The sequence below is a fragment of the Seriola lalandi genome, unplaced genomic scaffold, assembly GCF_002814215.2.
Source record: "Seriola lalandi dorsalis isolate HSWRI2012SDOR001 ecotype SW California unplaced genomic scaffold, Sedor1 jcf7180002054689, whole genome shotgun sequence".
Classification (NCBI taxonomy): domain Eukaryota; kingdom Metazoa; phylum Chordata; class Actinopteri; order Carangiformes; family Carangidae; genus Seriola; species Seriola lalandi.
In genome coordinates, this window is record NW_019525242.1 from 3088555 (window position 1) to 3100716 (window position 12162).

General features: G+C 38.9%; 1 protein-coding gene across 1 annotated transcript in view; it reads left to right on the forward strand.

Annotated features, from left to right (window-relative positions):
- The window catches only part of LOC111667419 (polycystin-1-like protein 2), a 45308-nt gene that overhangs the window by 17640 nt on the left and 15506 nt on the right, over positions 1–12162 (forward strand). The window contains exons 18-32 of the mRNA XM_087178486.1: positions 172–318; positions 810–934; positions 2914–3034; positions 3136–3267; positions 4527–4640; positions 4739–4853; positions 4947–5137; positions 5220–5450; positions 6048–6149; positions 7226–7404; positions 7574–7720; positions 8609–8808; positions 9059–9300; positions 9443–9650; positions 11291–11543. Coding sequence (XP_087034612.1) covers positions 172–318; positions 810–934; positions 2914–3034; positions 3136–3267; positions 4527–4640; positions 4739–4853; positions 4947–5137; positions 5220–5450; positions 6048–6149; positions 7226–7404; positions 7574–7720; positions 8609–8808; positions 9059–9300; positions 9443–9650; positions 11291–11543 — 2507 coding nt within the window. The remainder of the gene's footprint in view (positions 1–171; positions 319–809; positions 935–2913; positions 3035–3135; positions 3268–4526; positions 4641–4738; positions 4854–4946; positions 5138–5219; positions 5451–6047; positions 6150–7225; positions 7405–7573; positions 7721–8608; positions 8809–9058; positions 9301–9442; positions 9651–11290; positions 11544–12162) is intronic.

Consider the following 12162-nt stretch of genomic DNA (forward strand, 5'->3'; position numbering starts at 1 on the left):
TTCACTGAGGTGTAATGCTTTATGTTGATGAATCACCATTGTGAGGACAGGACTGCCTCTATTGGGTCTTGTGATTTGTGTGTGTAGGAATATCCTTGATAGCAAAAAAGGAAAAAGTAAAACCTCCAAAAAAATGTAGTCTTGATTGTGAGAGTCGATTCTGACTTGCAGGCAGAGGCTTCATTATTATTTGCCAAACTCAGCTCATCTCTTCTTCACATGGACACGTACAAAAGTGAAGAAAACATGGAAGAAATATACACTGCAGCCAGCACCATTGTGGAAGGAACAAGCAGTATCCTGAGCTATTCTTCCAATGTGAGTTGTTTAACCTTAAAGCCCCTGCTGATGGGATTGCTTATTATTATTATTATTATTATTATTATTACTTCCTGGGGAAGGTTGGTTGATTTAAATGTGTGATTTGAATGTGATTTGGCTCATCCAAGGAGTATTTACAGTGCCCAAACAAATTCGGTTTTTCAGCATTTCTGTTGATTCCCCATTTACTTCTAATCAAGACAGGCACCATCTAGCTTAAAGTGTATCTATTAAGTTTTTTTGTACTCAGTGCACAAAGTGAGTGCTGTGTGACAATGGTCACATGATGACATGATGGACTATGTTGGTCTAACGCTAAGTTCTTGGATCAAAATGTCAGGAACAATAAATATAGTGACCAGGAGCTTGGCCATTGATTAATCACCCATCTTACCTGGAATATTCATCTTAATGTCTGTCTGAATTTGCAGATGACTCACAAAAATAAGCAACCTCTCCCTTGCCATAAATGCTGTTATCTTTTGCAGAAAAACATCTCTGATGCTATCCTTGTTGCCCTGGAAAATACACAGAGTGCACTACTGATATTTAAAGATGTTAACAAGGGGCCAACTATTATCCAACAAGCTAATATTAGCCTTTTTGTTAACAGGTAAGTTCAAGCCATGAAGTAGATAGACAAATCAACAGCTCAAACCACACTACACTTTTGCTTTCAGGAAGATAGTATGTATGGTATATATGTATGGTAAAGCTGGTTGTCTTAGTTTAGCATAAAGACAAAAGAGGGGTAAAGAGCTAGCCTGGCTTTGTCTAAATGGAACCAAATCCATCCACCAGGACGTTTAAAGTTCACTAATTAAAAACTTTATATCTAGATATGAGGGTTATATGTTGTTTTTAGAGATACAGTAATCCACTCTACCATTTAATCCAGTTAAGGTCTTGTTAATCTTGTTTAAAGGAGCTATTTGTAAATTTTGCTGTTGCCAGTGTTTGCATTATTAGTTGTTTACTTACCAATCTTGCTGAGAGCCATTGTTCAAATCATGTACTGAATATTATTAATATATCTCTTCACACCATCTTTCCAAATGCCTTCAAAACTGCTGTTGTAAAACACTTACTAAAGAGACTCAACCTAGACAGTAATGTTCTGACCAACTGTAGGCCAATATCTAATCTTCCATTCATTAGTAAGATACTTGAAGAGATTGAAAAGTGCAAATAAACTCCTTTCTTAAAGAAAACAGTTTCAGTCAGGCTTTAGAACAAACCACTGCACTGAAACTGTTCTGACTAGAATAATCAGTGACCTCAGACTAAACTGATGAAAATAAGGTGTCAGTTCTTGTCCTCTTAGACCTAAGCGCGGCGTTTGATACAATTGACCATAATATCTTCATCAATCGTCTTGAAAAGTTGGTCGGTCTTTCTGATCAAAGGGAGAAAGTTTAGGGAGCTGCAATTATTATTCTCACTGTACATGCCACCACTTGGTGACATCATCAGACAGCACAATGGTTATTTCCACAGTTATGCGGATGCCACACAACTGTACATCTCTGCTGAACCAAATGATGCTGCAGCTATAAACTCCATTACTACCTGTCTTCTAGCAATAAATAAATGGAATGCGCAAAAACTTCTTAAAGTGAAATGAGGACAAAACTGAAATCCTACTAGTCATCCCCAAAACAAAAAGAGCAATGCTGTTCAACAACCTGGGGAAACTGACTCCCTGGATTAAATCCAAGGTTACAAGTCTTGGCATTATCTTGGATTCAGATCTTAGCTTCAAGTCCCACATCAAGAAGTTGACAAAAACATAATTTTTCCACTTCAGAAACATAGTTAAAGTACGGCCATTTATAACCAAAAAGATGCTGAAAGATTGATTCATGCCTTCATTTCAAGCTCACATGATTACTGCAACATACTTTTTACTGGGCTCCTGAAAAAAACCACTGAGAGACTTCAACTCATTCAAAATTCTGCAACTCTGCTATTAACCAGAACCAAGAGAAGAGAGCACATTAGTGTAGCTGCTCTTCACTGGCTTCCTGTCACATTTAGAATTGATTTCAAGGTCCTCCTTCTAATATATAAAGGCCAATGGGCAAGGACCAAGCTACATTGCTAACTCCCTGATTAACTATTTACTTCTAAGAGATTACTAATAACACTGAGATCTGCTGCTTTATTGAAGGTTCCCAGCAACAGTCATAGGAATAATTGGGGATACAGCCCTTGTCGATTGCGATGCACTGTGCGTGTGGGTGCTTCCTTACCCTTAGGGAGCAGAACGTAAACTGGGTGGCCCTCCTGCGGAAGTTGCAAATGAGTACTCGCTCACCTCGAAGCAGAAGTGTCAGCTTGGCCCGTTAATGATTTATTATTTTATTCATTATTTTATTTGTGCTACATTTCTTGTATGAAAGATGCTATACAAATAAAGTTTATTATATTTACTTACTTTTGGCCTGTACACCATTTGCATCAAATAATTTTTTGGCAAGATTCCATAAAATGATTCGAATGCAGCAGTAGGCGTGGTAAAGACAGCCAGGGAACTAAAATTCAAAACAAAAAGCACAAGTTTAATATGAGTCGTCTTCTTTTTTCTTGCAGAGTGAATCCAGGAAGTTTGCACACGGATTCTTTAAATATTCCCAATTGTTCCTGCCCCTCATTTTCTCTCCCAGAACTACCCTCCAACATATTTCCTTCAGAAGAACCAGTGGATATACGAGTAAATTTGTGTTAATGTGTCAAATCCAAGTTATTTCCAGTTTCAAGTGTCTGCCTTGATCATGTGGTTAAAATTTATTTTTTCTTTGATTACATTTACAGATGCTGAGTTTAGATAAAAATCCATTTTCCTGGAATGAGAGAGGAAACATCAGTGGGTTAATTGGTGCTTTATCCCTTACAACAAAAGATGGCTCCAGAATCAATGTGGAGAATTTGAGTGAGAAAATTGAGGTCAGTGCAGCATCTGAACACTTTTCTATAGGCCGCTGTGCTCTCCTGCTGAGAGCATGTTCTCCGAAGGGGCAAATCTGTGCCTTCTTTAAAGAAAAACAGACTTCAATTTCAACAAGACAAAGTGCTGAGGGAGCCTGTACTAGAAGGAGCACACTGTGAAATAAAAACTATGCCTGATGTTGTATGGCGGATGTACATTTCTTCATGTCCAAAACTGGTATTTTTCAGGAAAAGAAAAAAAAGGTTTTTAAAATAATCAAGCAACGCAAGATTTTGTCAGCACTGATTTATGGCAAGAAAAAAAAAATAGAGATACAAGGGTTCTGCCTGACAGAGATGATTTACAGTATATTAAATTAAGCATATAACCTGTTACAGCTGTTGTTTTAGCAAGTAAAATAAATTTGCTTAAGGCTCCATTTACATTTAAGTAGCTTTAATGCAGCAGGCAGCTGGTACTAAATGTGTACAATCTTCTGTGACTGATTCAACATAAAAGGAGCACACCTAGAACTGCTCTCGTGCAAGTGGTTATGTTTAAAAGGCCTATATAGTTTTTTATAAATTTATGCAGATCATAAATTAACAGCAAGACTCATGCACTGAGCTGGAAACACACAGCTCCTTGAATAATTGTAGGATCTTTTATATTTTTATCTCCACTTGACAACTGTGCTCATTATACTCTTTTAAAGAGTCTGGCAAATGAAATGTCATGATTTTCTATGGCTGACTGTGGTAAACACAGTCACGTGTAAATGAGAGAGGCCAGGCAGTCCACAGTTTGTTCAGTCTGGTTATGTTGTTTATTATTACTTAACCTGTTGCTGTTATTCACACTCATTAAAATTAAAATCATCACTCATTAAAATTGAGAATTTTTTCTTCTTATCTGTAACTGCAGTTGGTACCATAACCACACATCCGCTTTAGAGAAAACTAATTTTTAAGACACTAAGCTTAAATTAAATGAAGGTCATTTACCAAACCCATACACATTTGAGCCTGACGCACAGCTACAAATTACAGGGCTAATTAAAAAAGAAGTTACGCTGATGTAATTCAGCTTGTGAGCCAAAATTATGTCAAGCTAAGACTATAAATGAGGATACTAGAAAGCACACTCTGATATACTACCTGCCCGGTAAAATCTTTGATTCCATTGTAAATTGCTAAAACTGTGAATAATTGTTTTGCATTTTTAAGCAAAGCATCTGAATGAATATCCGTTTTTTGGCATTTTGCCTGGCACATAGATCCTGTTGCCAAGGCCTGTTGGAGAGCAGGTGAAAACCTCAGTTTTGGACCTGGGCAACTTCAGCACAACGGTCATAGATATTCCTTCAGCTGACTCTACACTGGTGTTAAAGGTTCAGTAACATCTTTATCTCCACTTCTTAGACATATAATGATTACTTTCATTAAAAATGAATTTTGCTGCAGCTATATTGATATACCTTTTTTAAAGATGGTGCCTTCAAAGGATCCATTACCCCTCAAACTGTTCCTTGGCTATATGGGCTACCCCACTGAAACAAATTATGTAGCAATGACAGAGATGCCTCACCAGGGGACTACCCAAGGTAATACATCTTTTTGCTCAGTGGTGGAGACAGTTATTTTAGCTCTTATGCCCTGATGCATGACTTGAGTACTTTTGTGTTTTTCTGATACAGAGGAGAGATACACTTGGCTACTAGACCGTAAGAGTTTGAAAGGAAACACAGGAGCGCACTATCTTGTAGTGAAGCCCATAGTAGGCCCGGGTATAAAATCCATCAATGCCAGTTTATCAGTCACCTCCATCACTGCCGCATGTAAATTTTGGAATGAATCATTACTGGATTGGAGCGATGCAGGATGCAGGGTAAGTACAGCAGTTCAGTCTGCCTGTCATGTTTACCATGTTGTCTAAAGTTTAATAACAGTAAAGGCTGCTGTCTTTCAAGGTTGGTGTTCAGACCACACATTTAGTCACCCAGTGCCTCTGCAACCACCTCACCTTCTTTGGGAGCTCTTTCTTTGTCACTCCCAACCTTGTTGACCCATCACGCTCAGCTGAGCTCTTTGGGACCTTTGCTGAGAATCCTGTGGTTGTCTGCTTCGTGGGTGCGCTCTTTGTGGCTTATCTCTTGATGCTTGTCTGGGCACGACGAAAAGACATCCAAGATATTGCCAAGGTACAGTGTATCTTCATCACGAGACTATAATAATAAGGTGACATTACTCAAAATGTATTCTGTTTCTCAATTACATTACACATCTTAAAAGATAATATTTCCTAGTTCTCTTGCTATTGCTACATAGCTAACATTAGCATTAACAGCTGTTTACTAACCAGTTTAGAAGAAAGGTGAGTTCAGCATCAAACTATATTTCCTTTAGTTGCCCTGAACTGTCTCCAATGGCGGATAGCAACACCAATGTTAACTCTTGTCTCTGTCACTACTTTTCTTCTACTGAAGTTAGCACGCCAACACCTAGCCCCGGCCCGTCTCAAAACCTTCCAGTAGCGACTCCCTGTAGCCTCCAATCTGCCCTGAAAACCTAGCACTGCTTAGGTGTGTTACAACCTCTTGTATGATAACGACAACGTTGATCGAAGCTCTGCTCGAGCAACAGCTGCGTAAACAATAAACCATGTTTGGTGTCAGAAAAATTTTAATAGCCCTTTTAAGATTTAACATCTAACAAATTTCTTTCTTTGTTTTGTTGTGACCAAATTTGCCCTCAGTCCATTTTTATGTAATATTTTCTGTATGTTGGTTAATTTGCAGGTGAAGGTGACGGTGCTGGATGACAATGACCTCATTGACGAGTACCGCTACTTGTTAAGTGTTAGCACTGGGCATCGGAGAGGAGCCTCCACTTCCTCTCAGGTAAATCTGTTTTCAGTTCAACATTTGTAGCAAATGCAGTCAGATTTTGCTGAGACAGCTAATCCTTAATAAGCATACACTAACATGAATCTTAGTTAAACACCCAATTCCAAACATGCTACATGAGGAGGCGGTTAGCATGGCAGAGCATGCTGCAGCAGTAAACCATGTTGGCATGAATGAATGAACAGGGTTATAGTGATAGTAGCTAGGTTTCCATTCAATGTTTTACTGAATGTTTCCACCACCAGAAAGAAGTTCTGCAAAAGAAAAAGCAAATTAATGCATCTTTCCATCTACTATGCTATGCTAATAGTGGGAGTTGGTTTGTCAAGACAAACAGCCGGTGATGCTAGGCAGGTGCCATTTAACCTTTGTAGAAGAAGGATGCAAAAGGATGACATAATTGAAAGAGCTCCAGTGAAACTTAAAATGGTGAAAAACTATTTAAGAAACATGACGGAAATTTGGCATTTAGGTTTGTTTGGTTATGGTCTCTTCTCTGCTGCATGGAAGCATTGTTTAAGTCACATGCTTCATGTATGTGTCATGATTTATTCTTTAACCTCCTAGGACCTGGCGTCCACATATGTGGACCTCACATTTTGGGTTCTCTAGCCCACAATACTAACTTTTTCTCAACAAGGGCCTGGTGACCACATATGAGGATATTATACTGCCACTCAGTAATCGAAATTTAAAACTAATGTCTTCATATGTGGACATCATTTTTCTCAGGTCCCAATCAGCCTATATAGCAAAGAATAGAGCTCGGGTCTTAGGAGGTTAAGTCTGTTTCCATTGCACTTTGTTGCTCTTTGCTTTTGTCGATACACCAACTTTTCCACCTGTTTTCTTTTACTCTTGTAAAAGAGTAAAAGCTCTTGTAATATAGCTGAATGGGTGAGCGTTACCATTTTTGCTCATTTCATTTGTCTTCCTGATTGTCAGTATTAACTGTTCAAACCAGTCCTCAGCCTATACGCCCCGTTATACTGTATGTGGAAGCAAAGTAAGTGCATTTATTTCTGTGTTGGATTTTCACTTTCAACATGCAGACTGCTTAACTGTTTTAGGTGACAATTACTCTGTTGGGTCCAGATGGAAACAGTGAGCCGCACCACCTGACAGATCCAAAGAAATGTGTGTTTGAGAGAGGTGAGGTGGACATGTTCCTGCTAACGACACCCTACTGTCTGGGAGACCTGCAGGGCATCAGGCTGTGGCACAACAACTCAGGGAGCCATCCTGCCTGGTAGGCAAATACTGAAATGTCTGAGCCACTCAAAAAGAAAAGAAAAGCATCCTTGAAATGTATTCATTGTATTGTGACGTTTCTTCTGATGTAGTTGTAGTCAACTAGAACACTGTGAACATTTACTGTACTTACATGTTGCTGACTCACACTGACTGCTTTTTCTCAGGTATGTAGGTAACATCATGGTGCAGGATTTACAGACAAACCAGAAATGGCATTTTCTATGCAACTCCTGGCTGGCCATAGACATCGGTGATTGTTCCCTTGATAAAGTTTTTCCTGTCTCTACAGAGATGGATTTGAAGAGGTTCAGGTAAGGTAAAAACACTGAGGCACATGGGCAGCAAAACTACACACACAACCACGTCTGAAGGCTGAAAGTGAAACCCAAACAGGGATTTTTCATTTGAATAACACGAGCATTGATTAAATGCAAATGGAATGCGATAGCTGGTTTGGAGTTTACTTCTAATAATGGTAAATTTACTGCAAGCTTGATTTTCGAACAATGACAGTCGCATGTGAAAACCAGCGGAACAACAAACCAGAGCTTTCAATTGAGTCCCGACTTCTATTCATGTGAGGCTGGCAATGTTTGAGAAATCTACCAACCAAAATGAAAATCTAAATGGAAACAACTTCAATATTACTTACAAGGATACTTCAAATAAGCAACCTTAACCCAGCCTTTCCAGCAACATATTAATTTAAGTATTTATCATAAATATAAAGGACAGAATCTGAGCCAGATTTTCAAAAGGCATCCTAAAATTGAAACTGAAATATGTAACAGGAGGGTGCAAAATGAATAGCACTGAGTATACCTGATTAAATCAATGAACAGTTACCCTCTGAGCTAAGCAGGCTACAGGCTATGTTGTGTTTTTTATATATTATATTCATGCTGATTTATGATGCGCAGTAAAAAAAATGAAAATAAAAAAATGCATTTAAGACATTAAATGGAATACAAACTGTCACTTAGCCCAGTTGAGTCAGCCTACACACTGAGGTGGTGATTTACTGAGGATTTATGGCTCTTTCTTAAGGCACTCATATAGATCTACACTGAGGTTTGGCTGCAATAAAATTAGCTTGACGAGGTTAAAGTGTGATGCTAATCCATCTCTAATTGGCTGTTCATGTAGGATTAAAATGTTTTTATTTCACAGTTTTACCCCTTGTTACTTTTATTTTACAGTAATTTGTTCTTCATGAAGACAACAAAGGATTTCAGTGATGGACACCTCTGGTACTCTGTGGTCAGCCGACCACCGAGTAGCACCTTCACTTGTGTGCAGAGAGTGTCCTGCTGTTTCTCCCTGCTGCTCTGCACCATGCTGACCAGCATCATGTTTTATGGTATCCCAACAGACCCATCTGAGCAGACCATGGATCTGGGTACAGCACATTTTATTTTACAGCTCAATTTACTCAAAGAAAAAAGACCTGTGTGTTATTAATCCTGGGTTGTCTCTTTGTATGTACAATTTTATGAGGATTTTCTGTATGGCCTTACAAAGTTAACAGTTCTTTGCTGTACAACGTTTCATAACCATTTGCATGATTACCAGTTATATACATACTTAATCATTTATGGACACCAAAACTGATGTGCACATCCATTACAATCTCTTCTCTCTGGTCCCAGGTCACTTTGAGTTTACCTGGCAACAGTTCATGATTGGAGTTCAGAGTTCGCTCATCATGTTTCCAGTGAACGTCCTCATTGTTAGTATCTTCAGAAACACCCGTCCTTGGGAGACATCTTGTTGCAAACGCAAAACAGAAAAAACAGATGTCCTTCAGCAGGAGAGAACTTCGCAGACTCCTTCCTCACAGACTGACACCACCAACACAAATGTTAATGTCACTTTAGATGTTATCATCAAGGTAGGTGCTTCATTGTTTTATGCGTGAGATGCTGCTAAACCAGTAGCATACAAGTAATACAAATAAACTTTTTTTTACGGCCTATGACACTACTTACATACATATTACCGGTATGTATGTGTGTTACTTTTTTCTCTCTCAGGATATCACAAGAATTGCCCATTCATTATCTAGGACCGTAAAAAGCAACATCCCATGCACAGCGTCCGAGTTTGGGCCAGGACAACAAGTTGATATCAATGCTGTTCTTTCTGTGGTGGAGGATTTCATCAGACAGAGTAACAAAAGCAGTGACAGTGCCCAGTCAAAAACACAGAGGTTTTCTAACCTCGTTCAGGCCCAGCTACCAGGTTTGTTTTGCTGTGGATACATCTCCTCGGCTACACATTTCAGGGTTTCTGCCCACTCTCTAAGCTAGTACAACACTATTCAAAAGTATTTTACCTGCTGCATACCAAACTACTTTTATGCCTCCACCCCAGCAACAGCCAAGTCCGAAGGCATTATGTTTTTTGGGGCGTCCGTACGTCTGTACTCCTCATTCCTGTAAGCCGTTACCTCAGTGACGATTTGACCCGATTTGACAAATTTGGTATAAATGTCCGCTTAGACTCCAGGATGAACTGATTATTTGGTGTTCAAAGTCACTGTGACCTGATAAAACACATTTGTGACCATAATTCACAAATTCATACATTAATTATGACACAATTGTCTGGAAGGGAAAATTATTATTACTGGTTGGTGGAGGCATATAACCGTGAGGAGGTAATTCTGGTTTTATATTGTTAAAATTTCAGATTAAGAAATTTCAACTAAGAAGTGTTAAAGTTTTATTTTGTCATCATTCAAAAATAACACTTCCCATGGGTCTTAGCCACTGCCAAAGCCTTATAGGAGCATGGAATTGTTGAATTTTAAACAGTAATCATTTCTATCATTGTTAAAATGAACAATTGCACAAATTTTACAGATCCATTAAGCTTAGAATGAATACAAGAAGCACCAGTATGTGTCAGCTTATCAAAAAGACGGGTGACAGAAACACAAACAAGGCAGAACTTCACTTCCCCAAGTTTCATGCCTTTTATTTTGTTATTACCTCCGCCAAGGAGATTACGTCGTCACCCATGTCTGGTTTGTTAAGCCGGTTGCTTACAGTGTTGCACATAAACATCCAAAGAGTACCCATCATCACGATACCAAATAATATGCATAAACTGTATCTGCCCACTGTTAACATTTATCAGAATCAGTTCATTCTGAATCTATGAGCTGGCGTGATGTACAGTGTACTCTGTGTAAAAATTGTTTATTGTTTGTTTATAAACTTATCAGAGACAGAGGGGAGATCAGTTTCCTATTTTAAAGTAATGGGTGGTGCGCTGTAATGTACAGAGACTACACTGGAATACAAAGGAGAAACACACCCACAAGATTTAGACTTAATCAGTAGAGTAACCAGGAGATGGACAGGTGGGAAAACATTCAAGGGAACTCTGTCAAGTCTTGAAGCTTGTGTCATTATAGATATCCTTTAACAAGAGTATACTGTATCTCCAGAACCCAGGATGAGTGTATTATTGTTCTAATTTGATGATAAGTCACGGAGCATGCGTGAAATGTTTTCCATTTTAGAGTGAGTGGTTTTCAGTTCAGATAGAGTCAGACATAATGGCGCCCAGGGGGAAATCCAAATGGGTGCACAGAACAAACTATTCTCTGCCTGGGAATCCCTGATATAGAATCAAACCACCAGATTTTGTCGAGGGTTTTCCTCTACAAACAACAACGCTTAGAGAAAAAAAAGATACAGCTGGAGGTAGCCTGAACAGAGTAGGAAGTTTACTGGAGGAGCCACATTCATTTTAATACCAGGGACCCTACCATGGAGTCATTAAAGCATCAGTGCCTTATACCTGTAACATGAGCCTAATTGTTTAAGAGCCACCTTCAGTATTGAAGTAAACACAAACGGTTGTATTTACAGCTCCAGAGGGCAGTGCTGGTGTGCATTCTGGGACAAACGTGGAGGGCATTCACAGGAAGAGCAACAAAACCCAGTATCTGTACATGCAACTGTGTCACATCGACAAAGAGCTGAGCCTGCTGGGACCCTCCGGCTGCCCCTCCCCACACAGCTACAGCCAGGCTCTGCAGCAGGTCCAGGGCATGAAGAGCGTCCTCGAAGATCAGCTCTTCACATCCAGCTGCATCAACCTCGATGAACACACCCAGAAGAAGTAAAGAAATCGCTCATTAAAAAATCCACACTGCTAGATTTGCACGTGTTAGTCTGTTATCCACAAACTGTTTGTATTTATTTATTTAAAATAAAGTGTACACTCATTTGGCTTTTTTCTGTGGCCATTTTTTAAAGGGGCTAAAACAACTTTTAACAGCTGGGAAATAACCTTATTTGCCTTCTTGCTGAGAGTTAGATAAACAGGTCAATACTACTCTCATGTCTGTGTGGTAGATGTGGAGCTAGAGCTTGTTGTAAACAGGGGAAATGGCTCTATCCAAAGTTAACTATACAGACATGAGAGTGCTTTTGAACTTCTCATGCAACTCTCAGCAAAACAGCAAATAAGCTAAATATCCCAAAATGTTGAATGATTTATTACCCACAGTCTGTGGGTAATAGCAAAATCACTAGTTTCACCTTTTTAACATCTTTTATATTATCGTATATATCACTCTATGTATACAGTTCATATCACACATAGAATCTCAAATCTGGTAACGTGAATTTGATGTGTTGGATTTCCATTTAAAAACCATTTAAAATCATATTCATGTGAAATGGATGTAATTGTACTCCAGAGCTGTACTTAAGTACATTGGTTTTTTTTTTTTCTT